Below are 20,375 nucleotides of genomic sequence, written 5' to 3'. Positions count from 1 at the left end.
CTTACAGCTATCTGATACTCAACAAGGGTGACAAAAACATATGTTGGAGAAAAGATAACATTTTTAACAAATGGTGCTGGGAAAACTGGATATCCATATGACTTTTTGAACAAAAGTCAAATCCAGGGCTGGGGCCGTAGCTCAGTGGTAGAGTGCTTGCCTAACACACGTGAGACACCGGGTTCAATCCTTAGCACCACATAAAAATAAACAAACGAAATAAAGGCAAACTGTCCATCTACAACTACAAAAAATATTTTTTAAAAAAGCCAAATCCAAGTGAATCAAAGACCTACAAATTATATCAGAAATTTTGCAACAGCTAGAAGAAAACATAGGGCCAACACTCCAACATATTGGCATAAGCACCGACTTCTTTAACAAGACCTCTAAAGCTCAGGAAATCAAACCAAGAATCAATAAGTGGGATGGCATCAAACTAAAAGAGATTATGCATAACGAAGAAAACAATTAAGAGCATGTATAGAGAGGGCCTACAGAACGGGAGAAAATATTTTCTACCTGCTCCTCAGATAGGGGATTAATAATCCAGAATATATAAAGAACTCAAAAAACTTTATGCCAGGAAAAAAATCCAATAAATAAATGGGCAAAAGAACTAAATAGACACTTCTCAAAAGAAGAAATACAAATGGCCAACAAATATGTGAAACACTGTTCAACATCCTTAGTAATCAAGGAAATGCAAATCAAAACTACATTGAGATTTCATCTCACTCCACTTAGAATGGCAATCAAGAATACAAATAGGGCTCAGGATATAGCTCGGTTGGTAGAGTGCTTGCCTCTCAAGCACAGGGCCCTGAGTTCAATCCCCAGCACCACAACAAAAAATACAAATAACACTAAATGCTGGTAAGGATGTAGGGGGAGAGGTATATTCATACATTATTGGTGGGACTGCAAATTAGTATAACCACTTTGGAAAGCAGTATTGAGATTCCTCAAAAGTCTAAGAATGGAACCATCATATGACCCAGCTACCCCACTCCTTGGTATACACCCAAAAGAACTAAAATCAGCACACTATAGTGATACAGGCACATCAATGTTTATATCAGCACAATTCACAATAGCCAAGTTATACAATCAGCTGAGGTGCCTGTCAATAGATGAATGGATAAAAAAAGTGGGCTATATATACAATGGAGTTGTCCTCAGTCATAAAGAATGGAATAATAACATTTGCCAATAAATGGATGGAACTGGAGAACATGATGCTAAGTGAAATAAGCCAGACTTAGAAAGTCAAGGGTCAAAAGTTATCTTTCACATGTGGAAGCTAGAGCAAAGGGGAAAACAGGGGGGTGCAGATCCCACAAAAATAGAGGGGAGATCTGTGAAGTAGAGAAAGGGGAATGAAGGGGAGAGGGCAGGGATAGGAACAGGGAAGAAAGTGGAATGAAATTGACAAAATTATACTATGTACATATATGAATACACCACAATGAAACCCATCTTTATGTATATCTATAAAGCATCAATTTAAAAACAAATCAAGGGCTGGGGAGATAGCTCAGTTGGTAGAGTATTTGCCTCACAAGCACAAGGTACTGGGTTCAATCCCCAGCACCACCAAAAAGAAAAACAAATTAAAAAAAAAAAAAAACACCAGGAGTAGTGGCACATACCTGTAATCCCAGTGACGTGGAGGCTGAGGCAAGAAGATCATTAAGTTCTCAGCAACTTAGTGAGAACCTAGGCAACTTAACGAGAGCTTGTCTCAAAATAAAAAAGGGGCTGGAGATGTAGCTCAGTGGTAAAGGGCCCCTAGGTTCAATCCCCAGTACCAAAAACTAAAATAAAATAAAAGGGGAACAAGGAGAGGGAGGAGGGAAAGGAAAAAGGAAGCACTGAGAACTGAAATGGAGCAAATTATATTCCTTGCATGTATGACTAGGTTAGAATGAACCCCACTATTATGTATAACTATAATATACTGGTAAAAACACTTAAAAGTAAATAAATAGGGAGGAAAAAAAGGGAGGAGATCTTGCCCCATGTTACGATATGGATGAACACTGAAGACATTATGCTAAGTGAAATAAGGCAAAAACAAAAAGACAAATTCTGTATTATTCACTTATGAGTTACCTAAAGTAGTTAAATTCACAGAAACAGAAAATAAAATGGTAGTTACCAGTGACCAAAAGAAAAGAAAAAGTGGGAATTGTGTTTAATGGGTAGAATTTCAGATTTACCAGATGGAAAAGTTCAAAAGATCCAAATCACAACAATGTGAATGTACTCAAAACTACTAAACTGAAAAAAAAAAAAAAAAACTAACTGTATAATTAAAATGGTTAAGGGGCTGGGGTTATGGCTCAGTGGTAGAGCACTTTCCTGGCATGTGTGAGGCCCTGGGTTTGATCCTCAACACCACATATAAATAAATAAATAAAATAAAGGTCCACTGACAGCTGAAAATATATTTAATAAAAATAAAATGGTTATATGATTAAGCTTGTGTTATGTGATTTTTTTTACTACAATAAAAAAACAGTATGTTCATCATCATCCATCATTAGGGAAATTCAAATTAAAATTGTTAGATACAGTTGGGCATGGTGGTACATGCCTGTAATCCCAGTGACTTAGGAGGCTGAGGCAGGAGAATTGCACGTTCAAGGCCAGCCTCAGCAACTAAGAGAGGCCCTCAGCAACTTAGTGAGATCCTGTCTCTAAATAAAATATAAAAAAGGGCTGGGGATGTGGCTCAGAGGTTAAGCACCCCTGAGTTCAATTTCTGGTACCAAAAAAAAAAAAAAAAAAAAAATTGTTAGATACCACTGAGAAACTTTCTAAATAAGAAAACACTAGGAGACATGGTCCACTGTAATAAGGGCCTTAAAAATGGTTGAAACAATCTAGCCTTTTATTTCATTTTATTTTTTTGAAATGGGGTCTCAGTATATTGCCCAAGCAGTTAACTCCAAGACTCAAGCAATTCTCCTAAGTGTGGGGACTATAGGCATGTGCCACTATCCTTAGCACAGCAAGCCAGTTTTAAAAAAGCTTTTCAATTTCTCTTAATCGATGAAGTTATGCTTCCAAATGTCACCAATTACTACAATGAGAATATTTCACAAACATTTTCTCACAGTGGATATTTTGCAAATAAAAAAAAAAGAAATACAACTCTCTAAAAATTTCAATATGGCTCTTTATCTCTTTATACTAACATGAAAACACTATTTGCTATAAAATAGAACAGAGGAACTATGCTTTTTTTTAACAATTATTTCAATATGAAAGAATAAAAGATAATAAAGAGCATATGTTGCTTGGTGCTAATGACATAATATTTCACAAACATACAGATGAAGCAAAATGCATAACTTGAACCAGATGTTGAAATGGTTTAGAACCAGTATCTAAAGATAAATATTTCAGAAAATATGTAAAAATGTAACCACAGATTTGTTATAGGGAGTCCTCTATGCAAGAGTCTTTACAATGCACTTTATTTGGTTTCTCAAAATGAAATTGCATTCTGATTTAATAATATATGATTTAAAAATTCCACAGGAGCAGCAGTTCTCCTGTTCTAGTTCTAAAATCAAATTTTTGTCTTTACCATGTACTGACTATGGGATCTTGGGAAATTTAAAATCTCTGAGCATCAGAATACTCATTTTTAGAATGGGAACAATAACATCTAAACTTAAAAGAATTATCATCTTTTAGATAGTACCTGCAAAGTGCTTGCCCTGGCACCTGACACATAGTAAGTATTCAGTAAAAAGTGGTATTTTTACTATTACTACCACTGCTTTTCATTATTTACTACTAATAATCACCTTCAAATCTAAAAACAAAACAGCTTTAGAGGAAGTGAATATGTTTGTGATCAGAGAACAAAATATTGGATTTCAGAGGTGATGCAGATGATATACAGGCTGTAATCATGGGAGTTTGTGGCTCAAGTGAAGTAAAGGTAGAGGCCATTGTCAGGAGTCAAGGTTGAGAAATTGTGAGGAGGTCATAGTTGTTCATCCACATGATGGTTACTTCTTTCTCAGAATAAGGACAGGAAATGAGGTGGAGAGGAAGACTCAGTTGCAAAAGTCTCATTGGAGGCAGGAGAATAACCTGGAAGATGGCAACACAGGCCCATTTTGGGCCTTCCCAGGACTCCACCTCTCTTTTGTCCAGCTCTTGCTAAATTACATCTACCCCAATTTCAACCTACTTTTCCATGCAATAAAGAAATCAGAAAGATACAAAGAAAACTGTCCCACCATTTCCCAGCAGCACCTCACAAACAAGTCTTGGGTGCCTGCTAATAACTGCAATCCATTGTAGGTAATATGAAGAGGTTAACATGCTTTCTGACCCCACACTTTGTAATACAGGGAATAGATAAAAATATGGATACAAATACACAGATACTGATATCACTGAAGCAGTGTGAGATAAAATATTTATATGCACAACATTCCTCTGCCAATAGCAAATGTAAAAGAAAAGATACCTAACATAATTTTGTTTATCTCACGTACACACATGGAGAAGCAATACTCCCAGCTGTCGCACTAGATGATAGCTCTCTTGGTTTACTTAATAAGATCCTATTTTAATTCAAATATGAGCTAACCAACTCCTTCACTACAATCTGGCTTTTCCTCTTGGGGTGTGTGTGTATGCGTGTGCACACAAGCATGTGCATACACATGTGTGTGCGGTGCTGGGGATGGAACCCAGGATCTCACACATGCCTAGCATGCACCCTGATTGAGCAACATCCCCAGCCCTGTGTCTTCTCCTTCTTTAAGTATAATGTCTGATATGGTATGGTTCACCTATAGCTCTAATATTTGAAGTAAAGAGAGCTTTAGGCAGATTTTGGCTTTCAATGGAACTCTGCTGACAGCACAAAGTTTGGAACCATAGCCAATTCTAAGAACCATTCTAAGACCAGAGACAGTCACTTAAAAGGCTATGACTTGCTGTAATTTTAAATATAATTCATGCTACTTTTCTCTATGACATGCCCTATTTTTTCCAAAAATATTTCAATATTTTATTAACTAAAAAAAGGAATAAAAAGTCATTTTGGAAACTAGAGGCACTCAAGTATTGATCTATTCATAAAGTTTTTACACAGCTGAAGAAGTTTACATCAAATGGACAAAAAAATAATAGGAAAAAAACCTACGTAAAGTCTTAGAAAAATATATAGCCTAGAAAGCAGATCAAATGGACTCAAAGCCCTCACTGAATGCAAGAGAATCAATGGGAAGCAAAGTAAAGCCTTTTCCTGGGGAATAAACAGAAACCAGTCCATGTGATCAGAAGTTATTTTTCTTCTTGATCTAAATGCTTGCCTCCAGTCTGGACTCAGAGAAAAGTCTTGGTCATTTGAACTGGTTGTCAATCAAGGTCCCCTTCATTTTAGCTTTCTTGGCTTCCAGTTCAGCCTGGAAAGGAAAAAAAATTGTATGCCTTGATATATCATATAAAAGTCTTATTTTTTCTTCCTTATTCTAAGAAAACACACAGAAACACTTTCCCTTAGTGATACTGCCAAACTATACTGTCATCTTGTGTGCATGTATGAATATGTAACAATAAATCCCATCATTATGTGCAATTATAATGCACCAATAAAAAAGGTAGAAAGAAAAAAACAAAATAAAAATATATGGGGAAAAAAAGAGAAACACTCTATCTTAGTGCTCATTTAGTGTACAAGCCAGAAGTGGTTCTAAAATCCTTGTGTCTCTAGCAACTGCTTTCCAATCTTTCTGATGTTACGTACACTCAGAAAGGGGTATTTGTAGGCAAAACACAGGCAAATGTACAAGGCTGTGGATCAAGACAATGAACACAAGGATTCCAGGAACCCAGCACCTCCCAAGGGCTGAGAGAGTCAATATCATGGTGTACTTGTATCCTATTCTTGGCAGAATAGGAAAGAATGCCATTCCAAAACAGTGCTGCCAAAATTCTGGGGTCCATGAACTGTTTGTTAATCAGTCATGCAACATACATGCAAAAATCAAGAGTAAATATTTAGAAATTTTTATAGCAATTTGATAGAGTAATAAAATAATTTAATAATACAACTTGAGGTTAATTCATTTCTATTGTATTTTTACAAATTACAAAACTGGCAATTAAAAAAAGAAAACACTGGTCATTCATCTTAGAAAGTTTGAGACTACTCTAGACCACTAGTGCAAGGTAAAGCAGCAACTAAACATATACCAGTCATTAGAAGAAAGTGGCATACCTTTTGATGAAGCATCAATGCAACACTGTCCAACTTTAAAAAATATTATAAGCAATTATAAAAAAACAAAAATGTAGGCACCATCACATACAGATGTGCATGCTCTGAGATGAATCAGTGGAATAACACAGGAAACTAGCAGTTCTTTAAGATGCAATAACCAGCCCCAATCCAGGTACTGCTAAGTAGTACTCTCATACATCACTACATCCTGGGAGATATCTAGAAACTCTCACCTTTAAACTCCTTACTGGGACCATAAATACCAGATTAAAATAACATCCTAGGTTAGATAACAGGTGTTATAATTTAGGGCCTGGATCCTGCAGCCTCTACTACAGAGCAGGTTACACCAACAATCAGAAGCTAGGATTAGCAAGCTAGCAGCCAGCTACACTAGCCACCCCCAAGAGATTTCCTAAAAGATTTCCCTGCTGGACGGTTGTTCAGGGAAGAAATCCAAACAATGAAGCCAGAGCCTTCCTATCCCATGGCACTCACCAGCTCTTGCAGTCGCCTCTTGCTCATGCCTTTGCGCTCCAGCTGTTTTTCAATCACTTTGGCATTCTGTGCATATGAGTCAGCAACCTCCCTCTGAAGGAGCAAAGAAACATCTTTACATCAGTTCTCTCGCTGAGGAATTATAATAAAGACCATAGTAGCAATTTATACTGTTCGAGTCATGAAATCATTAGGGAAATGGCAGGCCTCTGTTCCCTTTCCAACTCTTCCTCTTTTCAATAATCCAGGGACGTTCAGGCTTCAACCAAAATCATTTTAAAAATAACAGCTCACATCTCTCCATAAACTTCATCCTACTGAAGTACCAGAAAGGTAATCGCTGCCGCTACTGCTGACTGCTAGGAACAGACTCCCAAACCATCAGAGCTGGACTGGAAAGGCTCTAAAATCATTTAGTCCAGTAGTCTTTAAATTTATAGAAGAATGAAAGGGCTGGGCTGGAGTTGTGGCTCAGCGGTAGAGCACTTGCCTGGCATGTGTGAGGCCCTGGATTCGATACTCAGCACCACATATAAATAAATAAAAATAAAATAAAAAGATCCATTACAAGATCCAACTACAAAAATATAAAAAAATAAAAAGAATGAAAGAGCTCAAACTCTCTTGTTCATATCTTACAGCTGTGCCTGAGGTCCTGGGAAACCAGCATTAACCCAGTGTCACATGGTTTCTTACTGGCAGAGCAGGGTCTGAAAGCAATGTTTCTGTTCTGGTAGGTGGAGCTCTAGCTCCAGAGTTCCCTTTCCTAACCCACCCCCAATTCCAATTCCCTGGTGAACAGAAGCACTTACAGCCTCAATCTCCTCTTCTTCTTCATCAATGGTGGACACGGTGACAGAGCTGAACTTGCCCATGTCTTTAGTCCGTTTGGTCATCATCACCTGAAAGAGCAAGGAGAGGGGTTAGACTAGTTCAACCCAAGAGGATCCACAAGCCATATGTAAGTGTGAGTGTACACATGCTTGTGTGTAGGGTTGGGGGGCACTGCCTCTTTGGGACAGGCTGCGTATCTAAAGGTGTCAATGTTTTAATTTACATTTATATTTTCATAACATTGGGCATCAAGGGTTTTTAAAGTGATTCTTTTAATTAGCCTAATTCATTTAGTGTTTAATTATTCACAATGGAAAAAGAATTTTTAAGGAAATAAATGAGAATAAAAACTATACATTTTCTAAGATTACTCACGAGGCAACTGTAGAAAATCAGAATAGGTGTTACAATTCTGTAATATATGCTTATACACAAAAATGGCATTCTCTTAAAAATGAATACATCTAGGGGCTGGGGTTATAGCTCAGTGGTAGAGGGCTTGCCTAGCACATTTGAAGCACTAGGTTCAATCCCCAGCACCAAATAAAAATAAAGGTATTGTGTCCATCTGCAAATAATTTTTTTTTAATGAAGACATCCATAAAGGGTACTTTCCTGTGTACTAAACCCTTATTTTAAAATACAGGGGCTGGAGGAGTAGCTCAGTAGTACAGCACTTGCCTAGCATATATGAATCCCTGGGTTCAATCCCCAGCACCACAATAAAAAACATTTGGGACTAAATCTGTAGCTGTATAAAGCAGTCTGTCTCTTTCAATGATAATTACCTTCTTTGGAGGCTCTTGTTTCTGAGTATATATATTTGTTTTCCCAAAACCCTGACCAAATTTCACTACTGCTCCATCCACGATGAAGGTCACAGGGGCATTCTTCGGCTGGGACTGGTAGAACAGTGGTAGTCCACACCTGCAAACAGCAGAATGAACCTCTGGAAAAACTGATTCCGAATCCCCTCACAGAGATTTGAAAAGCATATGTAGACTCTGGGAATATTTTTGTGCCATAAAATAAAGATTATCTCTTCTCAATGACTGACTTCCAAAGGGTGCTTATTAAAATTGCTGTTAAGATTCCTAGGTCACTCCCAAAAGATCCTGATTCAGCAAATGTAGGGAGCAAGGCCTATGAATCTGCAAGTTTACTGAGCATTTCAAATGATTTGTAATATTCAACACGTCTGGTAAACCCTGGCTTATGTTATTGATCATTCTGCAGTCAAAGCTGCCACCATTCTTCCTAACTAGCTTGAGCATGCTGTCTAGATTTTTTTTTTCTGTTCTGTTTTGTTGTTGTAGTGTTGGGAGGAGTGTAAAGGCTCCACTCTAGTGATTGGCAAACCAGTCCTGGTAGTTATCACCACTTTCTTTGGCTGGCCATTATTATACTTATGGAGTTTATGGAGTTAAACAAAGTAGACCCACAAGAAATGATAACACCAATTTCATCAATCTGATGAACATGCCTTCTTATCCATTTTCCTCAGTTTTTATCTCCTAGTCTGAGTCTTCTGCTAGCCAAGATGTAACCATAGTTTTACCAAGACTGAACTTTTTTACAGAGTTTTTTTTTTTTTTTTTTTTTTTTTTTTTTTTTTTTTTTTTTGCGGTGCTGGGGATTGACCCAGGGCCTGCAAGGCAGGCACTCTACCAACTGAGCTATATCCCCAGCCCCTTTTATGGAGGTTAATAGTCAGTATTAACAGCCTAAAGCTGGAATACACATACATTTTTTGCTTTAAATAATATTCTTCAAGATTCTTAGGTCTATGATCCTATAATAGACTTTACAGATAGGTCTGGATTAAGTTACACTAGTTTCATTTACCATATGGCCCAGCCAATTCTACTCCAAGAGAAAAATACATGTTCACACTATAATTTATACTAGAATATTCACAGCAGCTTTATTGATAATAGCCCAAACTGGAAACAACTAAAATGCCTTTCAACTCAAATGGGTGAAAGGGCAAACAAACTTGGATACATGGACTACTACTTAGTAATAAGAGGAAGAAATGACTGATAGCGTAACTGGAAGGAATAAAATAAGATGTGTAAAAGATACATACTGTGTACATAATAGAACACATACTGTAAAATTTACATTAAATTTTAGGAAAGGCAAAACCATTGTAACAGAAAGCAGTGCCAAATGGGGGCAGGGGGATTGGACTGCAAAGAGCATATGGAATGCTGGAAATGTTTGATATCATGATGCTGGTGGTACTACATGACTGTATTCTTTTGTCAAAACCTGTCAGATTAAACACTTAAAATGGGCAAGTTTTATTATATATTGATTACATCTCAATTTTTATAAAATTGCACTATGTTAAAAACTCGTTTTTGTGACCAGCTGATTGGAGATGTAACTGACTTGTTTCTTCAGGAAACATTAGTATTTGGTCTGAAGGCAGTTGAGATTATAAGAAAAGAGACACCACAGAGTATTATATCCAAATAACTATTTTCATAATCCATTATGCCTCAATTTGCCTATTCCTAGAGAAACCCACATGGTTAACACTTACTTTGCACACTTCTTCCTGTATTGTCGTTCGATGCCTTCAGGCCTGTATAGAAAATGGAAGTTAAAAAATAAGAAGGTAGGAGCAAATCTCATAACCTATTAACTATACCATCTTATTTCCTCACATATTAAAAGGGCCTTTCAAATTTTTTCATTCCACAGACCAACTGGTTAAACATGTGTCAATTTTAAAGTTACAACATTCTTTCCTTCCTTCAACAAGCATTTATTGAGCTCCTAATATGGCTACCCTAACAGAAGAGGAAGAGGATCAATGTAACTCTCATGGTAATGATTATAGATACAGTAACAACCACAGCAGCAAGCACTTAAATAGTTGGCCCTCCACATCCATGGGTTCCTCATGTGTGGATTCCACCAACTGTGGATCAAAAATATTCAGGAAAAAATTGTGTCAGTACTGAACATGTTCATTTTTTTCTTTTTATTCCCTAAACAATACAGTATAACAATTATTTACATAGCATTTATGTTGTACAGGTATTATAAGTAAAAAGATGGTTTAAAGTGTGTGAGAGAATATAAAATATTCAAATGCTATGCAATTTTATATAACTGATTTGAGTATCTGCAGATTTTGGTATCCACAGGAGGTCCTGGAACAAATCTCACATGGATACGGGGGGAAATGGTATATAGCTTTTACCATATGCTATGAGCCATTCTAAAATATATACATGTATTAACTCATATAATCCCTACAGTAATCCTTACAATAACATATTATTATTTCCATTTTACAGCTGAGGGAACTTAAGCACAAATTACAAAATTTGCACAAAGTCATAGTGCTAAAAAGTAGAGGAGGTTGAATTCAAGACCAGGTAATCAAACTCAAGAACCAACACATTGATTAAAAGACTCAATTCCACCCACCCAATTGCTTAAAAGAAACCTGGGATTCATCCTTGATTCTCCTCCTTCCCTCATCTCTCACATTTACTTCATCGGCAAATCTGATGGATTTAATATAAAAAAATCTTCAACTGCCTACTTTTTTCCACCTTCCTGCCACCATTATCAATACCTTTTACTACTGTAACATCTTCCTGATTGCCTCACTCACCCGCTCTTGCTTGTTTCAATTTTTTAATAGTCAACATATGCATAAGGTATGCATATGAGAATAAAATGAAAAGTAAATATCCACTCTACCTGTCCTCTACCCACCCAGTTCCCTTTTTCATAGGCAAAATCCTCCTGGCTTCTTATGTTCATTCCAGAGATAGGTGATGCATGTACAAGCAAAGAACACTGACAGGTACACACAGTAGGCAAACACTCTAGATTTTTTTTTTCTGTGCTACAATTGAACCCATAGCCCTGCACATGCTGGGTAAGGATTTTACCACTGAGCTACATCCCCAGCCCTGGTACACAAGGAAATACTTTTTTCCCTTTTTTATATGAATGTACCATACCTGGGCTGGGGAGATAGCTCAGTTGGTAGAGTACTTGCCTTCTAAGCATAAGGCCCTGGGTTCGAACCCCAGCACCAGCACCACAAAAAAAAAAAAAAAAAAAAAAAAAAAAAAAATGTACCATACCTTACACTGTTCTTCACCTTTTTTTAACTCATTCAAAAATGTTTCTTGCTATATATATATATATACACACACACACACACACACATACATACATACACACACATCTATATAACATATATATGATCCTCCATATGAACAAAGAGCTGCTTCATTCTTTTTTCAATTTTTTTTATTTTTTGGTACCAGGGATTGAACCCAGGGGTACTCAACCACTGAGCCACATCCCCAGCCCTTTTTTGTATTTTATTTAGATACAGGGTCTCTGAGTTGCTTAGGGCCTCACTAAGTTGCTGAGGCTGGCCTTGAACTTGCAATCCTCCTGACTCAGCCTCCTGAGCTGCTGGGATTACAGGCCTGCACCATTGTCCCCGGCTTGGTTCATTCTTTAAAAAGGCTACATTGTATTTCTTTATATGGTGAATCCAAATGTCTTCTCTCTGTTGGATAAATTCCTAGAAGGGTGTATTTTTAAATTCTGGTAGATACCTGCCAAATTACTCTATAAAACTTGAACCAATTTATAGCCCTAACAATAATGTATTGAGAGATGTGTTTCCCTACAGTCTCACCAACATTATGTTATTAAACTGCATCCCTTTCAATGTCATGGGTGAAAAAATGGGATCTCCTAATTTGCATTTATTTTTGAAGACTGAAGTTACACATCTTTTCATAAATTTAATAGCCATTTGTATTTTTGTGAACTGTCAGTTCATATTGTGTCTACTGAGCTATCTCTTCATTTTGTATTAAGGAGACTTGCTATTGTTGAAGGGCCTTGCAAATATTTCTTCTCTCTCTCTCTCTCTGGTACCAAGGATTAACCCAGGAACACTTAAACACTGAGTCACATTCCCAACCCTTTTTGGGGGGTGGAGCAGTACTGGGGATTGAACTCGGGCACTTGACCACTGAGCCATATCCCCAGCCCAATTTTGTATTTTTGCTGAGGCTGGTTTTGAACTCTTGATCCTCCTGCCTCAGCCTACCAAGCCTCTGGGATTACAGGTGTGCACCACTGTGCCCAGCCTCAACTCTTTTTAGAGACAGGGTCTTGCTAAATTGGTTAGGTCCTCGCTAAATTGCTGAGGCTGGCTTTGAACTAGAGGATCTTCTCGCCTCAGCCTCCTGAGCTACTGGGGTTACAGACATGTGACACCATGCTCAGCTCTTTGCAAATATTTCTCCCCAGTTTGTCATTTGTCTTTTTTTTTTTTTTCATCTTATGAAAAGTTTAGATTTTTCTGTGGTCAAAACAATCTTTTTTTTTTTGCATTAGTGTATGTCATACTTAGGTTTTCCTCTTTTTGAATTCAAATCTAACATAAACATAAAATCTAACCACTTATTCTAGGATCTGCTTCCTCTGCTATCTCACTCTAAATTATTTACTAGATAAAGGCAAAATTGGTTTCCCCAGACACCTAGAATAAAATCTAAAGTCCTTACCACAGTCTACCAGGTGCTGATGCTGGCTTTGAATTCTCAACCCTCCTGTCTCAGCCTCCTGGGCCGCTGGGATTACAGGCATGCACCACTGTGCTTGGTTGAATAGATATTTCTTTCTTCCTTCCTTCCTTTTCTTCTTTTCTTTCCCTTCCTTCCTTCTTTCCCTTCCTCCCTCCCTTCCTTCCTTTCTTTTGTACTGGGGAGTGAATCCAGGGGCACTCAACCACTGAGCCATGTCCCCAGCCCTTTTTTATATTTTATTTAGAAACAGGGTCTCACTGAATTGCTTAGGGCCTAAGTTGCTGAGGCTGGCTTTAAACACTTGATCCTCCTGCCTCAACCTCTGGAGCTGCCAGGATTATAGGTATGTGCCACCATACCCAGCTGAAAAGACATTTCTTAAAAGAGAACATACAGGACTGGGAATGTGACTCAGCAGTAGTGTTCTTCACTAGCATGCACAAGGCCCTGTGTTCAACCCCCAGCACTACAAAACAAAAAGTCAAGATTAGCTGGGTGCAGTGGAACACAGATGTAATCCCAGCAACTCAGAAGGCTGAGGCAGAAGGATCACAAGTCCAAGGCCAACCTCAACACTTCAGTGAGGACCTAAGCAACTTAGAGAAACCCTGTCTCGAAATAAAAAATAAGGCTGCCAGACAGAATGGCATGTCTGTAATCCCAGTGGCTCTGGAGGCTGAAGCAGGAGTATTGGGAGTATTCAAAGCCAGCCCCAGCAACTTAGCGAGGCCCTAAGCAACTGAGACCCTGTCTCTAAATAAAATACTTGGTGGTTAAGTGCCCCTAGGTTCAATCCTCAGTACCAAAATAAATTAAATAAATAAATAAATAAATAAATAAAAAGGCTGGGGATGTAGCTTGGTGGAGACAACGCCTGGGTTCAATCCCCAGTACCTCCCCAAAGAAGATGAGGTTAGACTAGAGTAGGATGGGCCCTTAATCCAATGTGACTCGTACCCTTATAAAGAAGATGACACTGGACAAATACCATATGATGATGCAAGGCAGATATTGTAGTTGACACAATTAGAAGCCAAGGAACATCAGGGATTGTTGGCAAAAGCAAGAAGCTAGGAAGGGGCAAGGAAGGATTCTCCCCTAGAATTTTTGGAGAGAACATAGCCCTACAGACACCTTGTGGACTTCTAGCCTCTAAAACTTTGAGACAAGTAATACCTGCTGTTTAAAGCCACCCAGTTTGTGGTACTTTATTATGGTAACTCTAGCATTCTAACACAGTGGGATATACCAGGCTTCTAGGACAGTATGTGGCACACAACAGGTGCCCAACAAAAGGAATACTTGATGAACAAATGCATGAACTTAATTCTCTAGGATTGATCTCTCAGTGCCATTTGGCACCTGCTGAAGATGGGCATCCCACATCTGATGCACACATATACACGCTTCTTGAAACTCTCCTTTCTTGTTTTCCACATCACTGTTCTCCTTGTTAAGTAGTTGCAATTCTTTTCTTTTTTTTCCCCAGTACCAGGGACTGAATCCAGGGGCACTTAACCACTGAGTCACATCCCCAGCCCTTTTTATATTTTTATTTAGAGACAGGGTCTCACTAAATTGCTTAGAGCCTTGCTAAGTTGCTAAACTCATGATCCTCCTGCCTCAGTCTTCTGAGCCACTGGGTTTACAGGTGTGCACCACTATGCTTGAATAGTTCCAATTCTTTTGTGTTCTGTGTAAATCTTCATTACTTTCTTCTTGCTCCACATTCTTTTCATGCAACTTTATCCCTTCACAGGTTTTAATTCCCAATATATATCAGAATTCCCAAATCTAAAATGGATCTAACCAGGTCACTACTCTGCTTTGGGGTACAAACTTTAGCATGGCACTCTGTTCTCACCCCAGTATGCATGAACCCCTTTCTGTAAAATAACCTTTGCTCTGGCCACAAAGGACTATTCAGATTTCCCAAGTTCACCATGTTTAATACTTTCAATGCTTCTAGATTCCCTCCACCTGGAATGTTCCTAATCCCCCTCATCTACCTCATGTCCTAGTTCAGGCCAATCACAAATGCCACTCTTTTGGAGTTTTTCCCATAACCTTTTGTTTACAACACAAGTATTTCTTCCTATCACGATAGGAAGAAACCATTCACTGAGCCATAACCTCTTTGATGTTACAGCTGGTGCTTTATTCATTCACAGATCCAGTACCTATCTCAGTGCCAGGCATGTGGTATGCTCCAAAAGATTACAGGTTGAATGAATTCACCCAAACCTGTCAAATTTCAGTTACCAAACGGCAATAGAATCACATCTGAGCACCATTTCAACAAAGCACAATAAGATTTTGCTGCATTAACAGAATTTAGAGAACTACCACAAATGTCATAGAATTGGGCTCAAATGGATGAGCTGTTCAACATTAGATGGATATTTATGTTCTTCAGAAGACGACCCTGATACAACAGCAAAATCCTAAACAGAACATCAACCCCTTACCTCCGAAGATACATAGTCTCCTCATCTTCTGTATTACAAAATTTGTGAGCATGTTTGGCAGCATCAATCACACGGGATCGGTCCCGGGGCCTCATGGGCAATTTCTCTAACTGACAATCTGAAGGAATGGAGAAAGATTTGGTCAGTAGTCACTGAAAAATGTCTTGATCCGATCAGAAGTTTTCAGTGGCAGCCTTAGCACTATGGTCTTTACTATAATCACTCTGCTAATGGAAGTTGATTTTGAGTTTTCCAACTAAATATGACTTGGTGTCAGGAGAACCATGGTTTTGGTCCCAGCTCTGTTATCACCCTGGTCATCTTTGGCAAATCACTTCCCACTTCAGGAACTTTTTCCTCATTTGAAAGATCAGTGCACTGGGAAGAGGCTGAGGTCTGATGCCAACCTTTCTGCCTTGCACCTCCAACAGGTTTTATTTTTTTAATTAATGAAAATATGTAATATTAATAATTATTTACTGGTGCAGATGGTTGACATTCTTCCTTATTTTCCTTACTTTATGGAAGAATTAAATAAAAGAACATTTCTAAAACCAGAGGACAAAAGGGGTTGTTACTTTAAAATTTATACACACACACACATCAACTTTTTCCCCTCTGGGTGCAAAGATGCTCATTATTTTAAAAATGTTCTTTAAAAAATCCCCCTTTCCTCCCCTCAAGTCAACTTTTGTGCTCCAGAAAATTTTCTATTCCATAAGATAAGTCTGAGCATAATACCTTAAGTATTAAAATAATTTGTACCTGTAGAGAGAAAAATGACTTTTTCAAAACATACAGGGGCAGCTGCCAAATCGATGTATTATATATTGTGGTTTCTGTTTCTTGAAAGAATTTTTCATTAATTCTACATCTAACAAAGGAAAAACAATTAAAAAAGAGGGTAAGAAACAATTCCAGTGGGATGATTTTTAACATGTGAAATGTCCAAGGGGTTTTTTCTTTGCTTGCTTTCTTCCTCCTTAACCTGCTCCCCACTCCCCACACACACATATACACTTTCTGTAAAACTTGTAAATAGAAAGCAAAAACCCTCTACTGTTGTAAATCATGCAATTAAAGCTGATGATTTATAAATATGAACTTTGGATCACCACACAGACTGTTAAATTTGACTTATTACCTATTGTTAAATAAACTGTGAGACAGACCAAAAAAAAAACCCTACCAGGTGTGATGGTACATGCCTATAATCCCAGGGACTGGGGAGGTAGAGGCAGCAGGATTGCAAATTCTAGGCCAGCCTCAGCAACTTGATGAGACCTTGTCTCAAAATTTAAAAAAATAAAAAGTGCTGGGGATGTGTCTTAGTGGTTAAGTGCCCCTGGATTCAATCCCCAGCACCCTTTCAAAAAAACCTTCCAGCACTGCAACTCAAGTTCCTATGAATATTTCTGTAATCACAGTACATTTGCTTTGTGCTCTAATTTATTAAGAGTCAGAAGAGACAACTTATTATCCTAGAAAGCCTACGAGGAGGGCAATGGGAAAAGTGGGTAACTGTTAAGAAAGGGAGAAAGTGATATATATGGTATGCAAATGACCCATCCTAGTTGGAGGAGTTTGGTCTGAAAACAATGAAAACACACATGAAATAAAACAGACACAGTAATAAAGCAGATAGAAAACTGATATAATGCAAATTAAGTATCTAAAGGTTCACAGATGAAGAAGTCAAGTGTCAAAGTGATTTGAGATTAATAGAAATGAGGGGAGTTAGAGAACACTAGGCAGTTTACACATTAGGTTGTTCACTCCTCAAAGCCAGATATTGAATGAATTGCAGTACCGCAACATTGCAACAGGGAAGACTATAATCAGAGCAATTGGAGAGCAGCGGGCAGGAGATCATGAATTCAATTCTAAACATGATATATTTGAGAGGTCCATTAGACATCCAGGCGGAGATATTGAATAGGTAAGTGGAGTTTAAGGAGAGGTTCGGGTTAAAGATAAACATGTGTGAATTATCAGCAAATCGGTGATATTTAAAGCTGGGGTCTGGTTGAGATCACCAAGGGAGTGAGTACAGACTGAATATAAGTGAAAATACCGAGCTCTAAGGCCTTGAAATGTCCAAAAGTCTGAGAAGGAAGAAGGAGCTAGACATTGAGAAAAAACAAAATTTTGAGGTAGCAGAAAAATCAGGCGTGCGTAATCTTGGAAGTAAATGAAGGACGTGTCACAAGTCAAATGGCGTGATCATCTCTTTCAGATGCTACTGAAAAGGTGATTAATTAACACTAAGATAATTAGCCACTGGAACAGTTATCACGGGAGTTTAGTTAGTAACCTTAACCAACATCGTTTTGAAGGTGAGAGGTGGGAAGAAAAGTCTACCAGAAGTAGGTCGAGACAACCAATATAGGCAACTCTTTTGATAAGTTTTGCTATAAAAGTATAGGGATGGGATTATAGGTGGGGGGAAATGGAGAATCAAGGGAGGGCTTTATTTTTATTTTATCTTTGTATCCAGCGGAAAAGTTACAAAGTATTTGGAGCGAACTGAGTGGGGAGATACAGTGTATTATATATGTATGTATGTACGTGTGTGTGTGTGTGTGTGTGTGTTTTAAACGAGGAGTTTAGTTTTGAGGGAGGCCTGTAGAAACTGTCACAAGGTTAAGCAGAAAACGAAACAAAGAAGCGGCCGGAGTGGAGAAGGAATGCGTAGGGAGGATTTTGACGGTAAGGGAAAAGCCACTAAACTTCAGTGAGAGGTGGCTCCCACTCACAGCCAGAGGAAATTCACCCTCAAGAACCCGCAGACTGAGTTGGGTGCGGTTGCTACCGCCTGTAATCCCAGCGACTGGGGAGGTAGAGGCAGGAGGATCGCAAATTCTAGGTCAGCCTCGGCAACTTGGCGAGACCATCTCTTAAAATAAAAAGCCCTGGAGATGTAACTCAGTGTAAGCGCCCATAGGTTCGATCCCCAGTACCCACCGGCTGCGCTCAAAAGGAACCCACAGACTCGCTCCTTGCAGATGCCTTCCAGTTCCCGACTACTCACCCAGCACCAGGACCATCTGGCCGCACAAACAGTAGTAGACATGCAGGGGCTTCTCGCCATCATCATATTCCTCGCGGTCCCGAGTGTCAGAGCAGACAACCGACCTGGACACTACTTTAGGCATAGTTCCCAGTGGCGATTAGATGCCTCAAAGCCAGCGAAGAAAATAGCGCAGAAATGACGTCACAAGCGCGCCGCACCTCTTCTCTCCAAGCAACGTTGGGTCACGTGTCAGGAGTATTCTCAAGAACTTCCGGGCGGTCCCATCAGGCTAAGATGCATGGGGGCCCGCCCTGAGACTCCTAGAACTTTCTTCGCCTTGGCTAAAGTCAGCTGGAACTACTTTAGTTGTGACATCCTTAATATTATTTAAATTATTTATTAAATTTCTATATGCCCATGAATATTTAAGTTGTACATACACGTGCATGTATATATAAAACCTGATATAACAAAGGTCTATACATTACACATTGTATATGCATAATACAGATTTTAGGTGTGTCTCTAAACATGATTTTTTCTTTAATGGCAGTGTTCAGGATGAGTACCCAATGAAGCATCTTGTCACTGTTAGACACGATGCACATGAAATTCATTCTTTATATTCACAGTTGTTCAACCATCATAATTAATTAATTCCAGAACATTTTCATCATCTCAAACTAACACCATACCTATTAACAGTCACTGCCTGCCTCCTTCCCAGCCCCTGGCAACCACTACTTTACTTCCTATCCCTTAATTACTTATTCTGGCATTTCATATAAATGGAATTATACAATAATATGTCATCATTTGTCTGCCTTCTTTCACTTGGCATGTTGTCAAGGTTCATCCATATTGTATGACTTCATGTCTTTTCATGGTCGAATAGTATTTCATCACATGGATATACCATATTTTGTTCATATATTCATTAGCCAATGAATATGTACCTTGTTTCCATTTTTGGCTAATATAGATAATGCTGCTATGAATATTCATATACAAATTTTTGTGAGGACTACTGTTTTCCATTCTTTTGGGTGTATACATAAGAGTGAAATTACTGGGTCAGATGGTAAGTCTGCATGTAAATTTTTTGGGGGGTACCAGGGATTGAACCCAGTGGCACTTAAACACTGAGTCACATCCCTAGCCCCTTTTAAAATATTTTTATTTAGAGACAGTCTTGCTAAGTTGTTTAGGGCCTTGCTAAGTGTCTGAGACTGGCTTTGAACCTGCAATCCTCTGGTCTCAGCCTCCTGAACCACTGGGATTACAGGCATGTGCCACCATGCCCTGCCACATGTACATTTTTGAGAAACTACCAGAGGGTTTTTAAAAGTAGTTGCACAATTTACTTTCTTACTAGCAAGGTATGAGAGTTCTAATTTCTCCACATCTTTGCTAATAATTTTTACTGTCTTTTTTATTACAGCTATCTTGGTATTTCTTTTGATTTTCACTTCCCTGATGGCTAATGATGTTGAGCATCTTTTCATGGGCTTATTGAGCAAGCATCTATATATCTTCTTTAGGAGAATATCCATTCAAAATCCTTGGCCCTTTTTGGCCCTTTTTTTTTTTTTTTGGCGGTGCTGGGGATTGAACCCAGGGCCTTGTGCTTATGAGGCAAGCACTCTACCAACTGAGCTATATCCCCAGCCCTCTTGGCCCATTTTTAATTGGGTTGTCAGTTTATTATTGAGTTG

The 20,375-nt window shown here is 38.5% G+C and overlaps 1 protein-coding gene across 1 annotated transcript; it reads right to left on the bottom strand.

The window, feature by feature from the left end:
* Positions 1-2,435: 2,435 nt before the first annotated feature.
* STEEP1 (STING1 ER exit protein 1) lies at positions 2,436-18,865 on the bottom strand. The gene is made up of 7 exons (XM_079123438.1): positions 18,679-18,865; positions 15,648-15,765; positions 10,143-10,184; positions 8,380-8,518; positions 7,570-7,659; positions 6,758-6,850; positions 2,436-5,441 (listed from the first exon to the last, which is right to left on the bottom strand). The coding sequence occupies exons 1-7, from the start codon at positions 18,800-18,802 to the stop codon at positions 5,379-5,381; spliced, it is 669 nt and encodes a 222-aa protein (XP_078979564.1). The 5' UTR covers positions 18,803-18,865; the 3' UTR covers positions 2,436-5,378.
* Positions 18,866-20,375: the final 1,510 nt, after the last annotated feature.

This window comes from Sciurus vulgaris (genome assembly GCF_902686455.1).
Source record: "Sciurus vulgaris genome assembly, chromosome: X".
Classification (NCBI taxonomy): domain Eukaryota; kingdom Metazoa; phylum Chordata; class Mammalia; order Rodentia; family Sciuridae; genus Sciurus; species Sciurus vulgaris.
The sequence above is the reverse complement of the archived record's forward strand: the minus strand, read 5'-3'. Positions and strand labels throughout refer to the sequence as shown.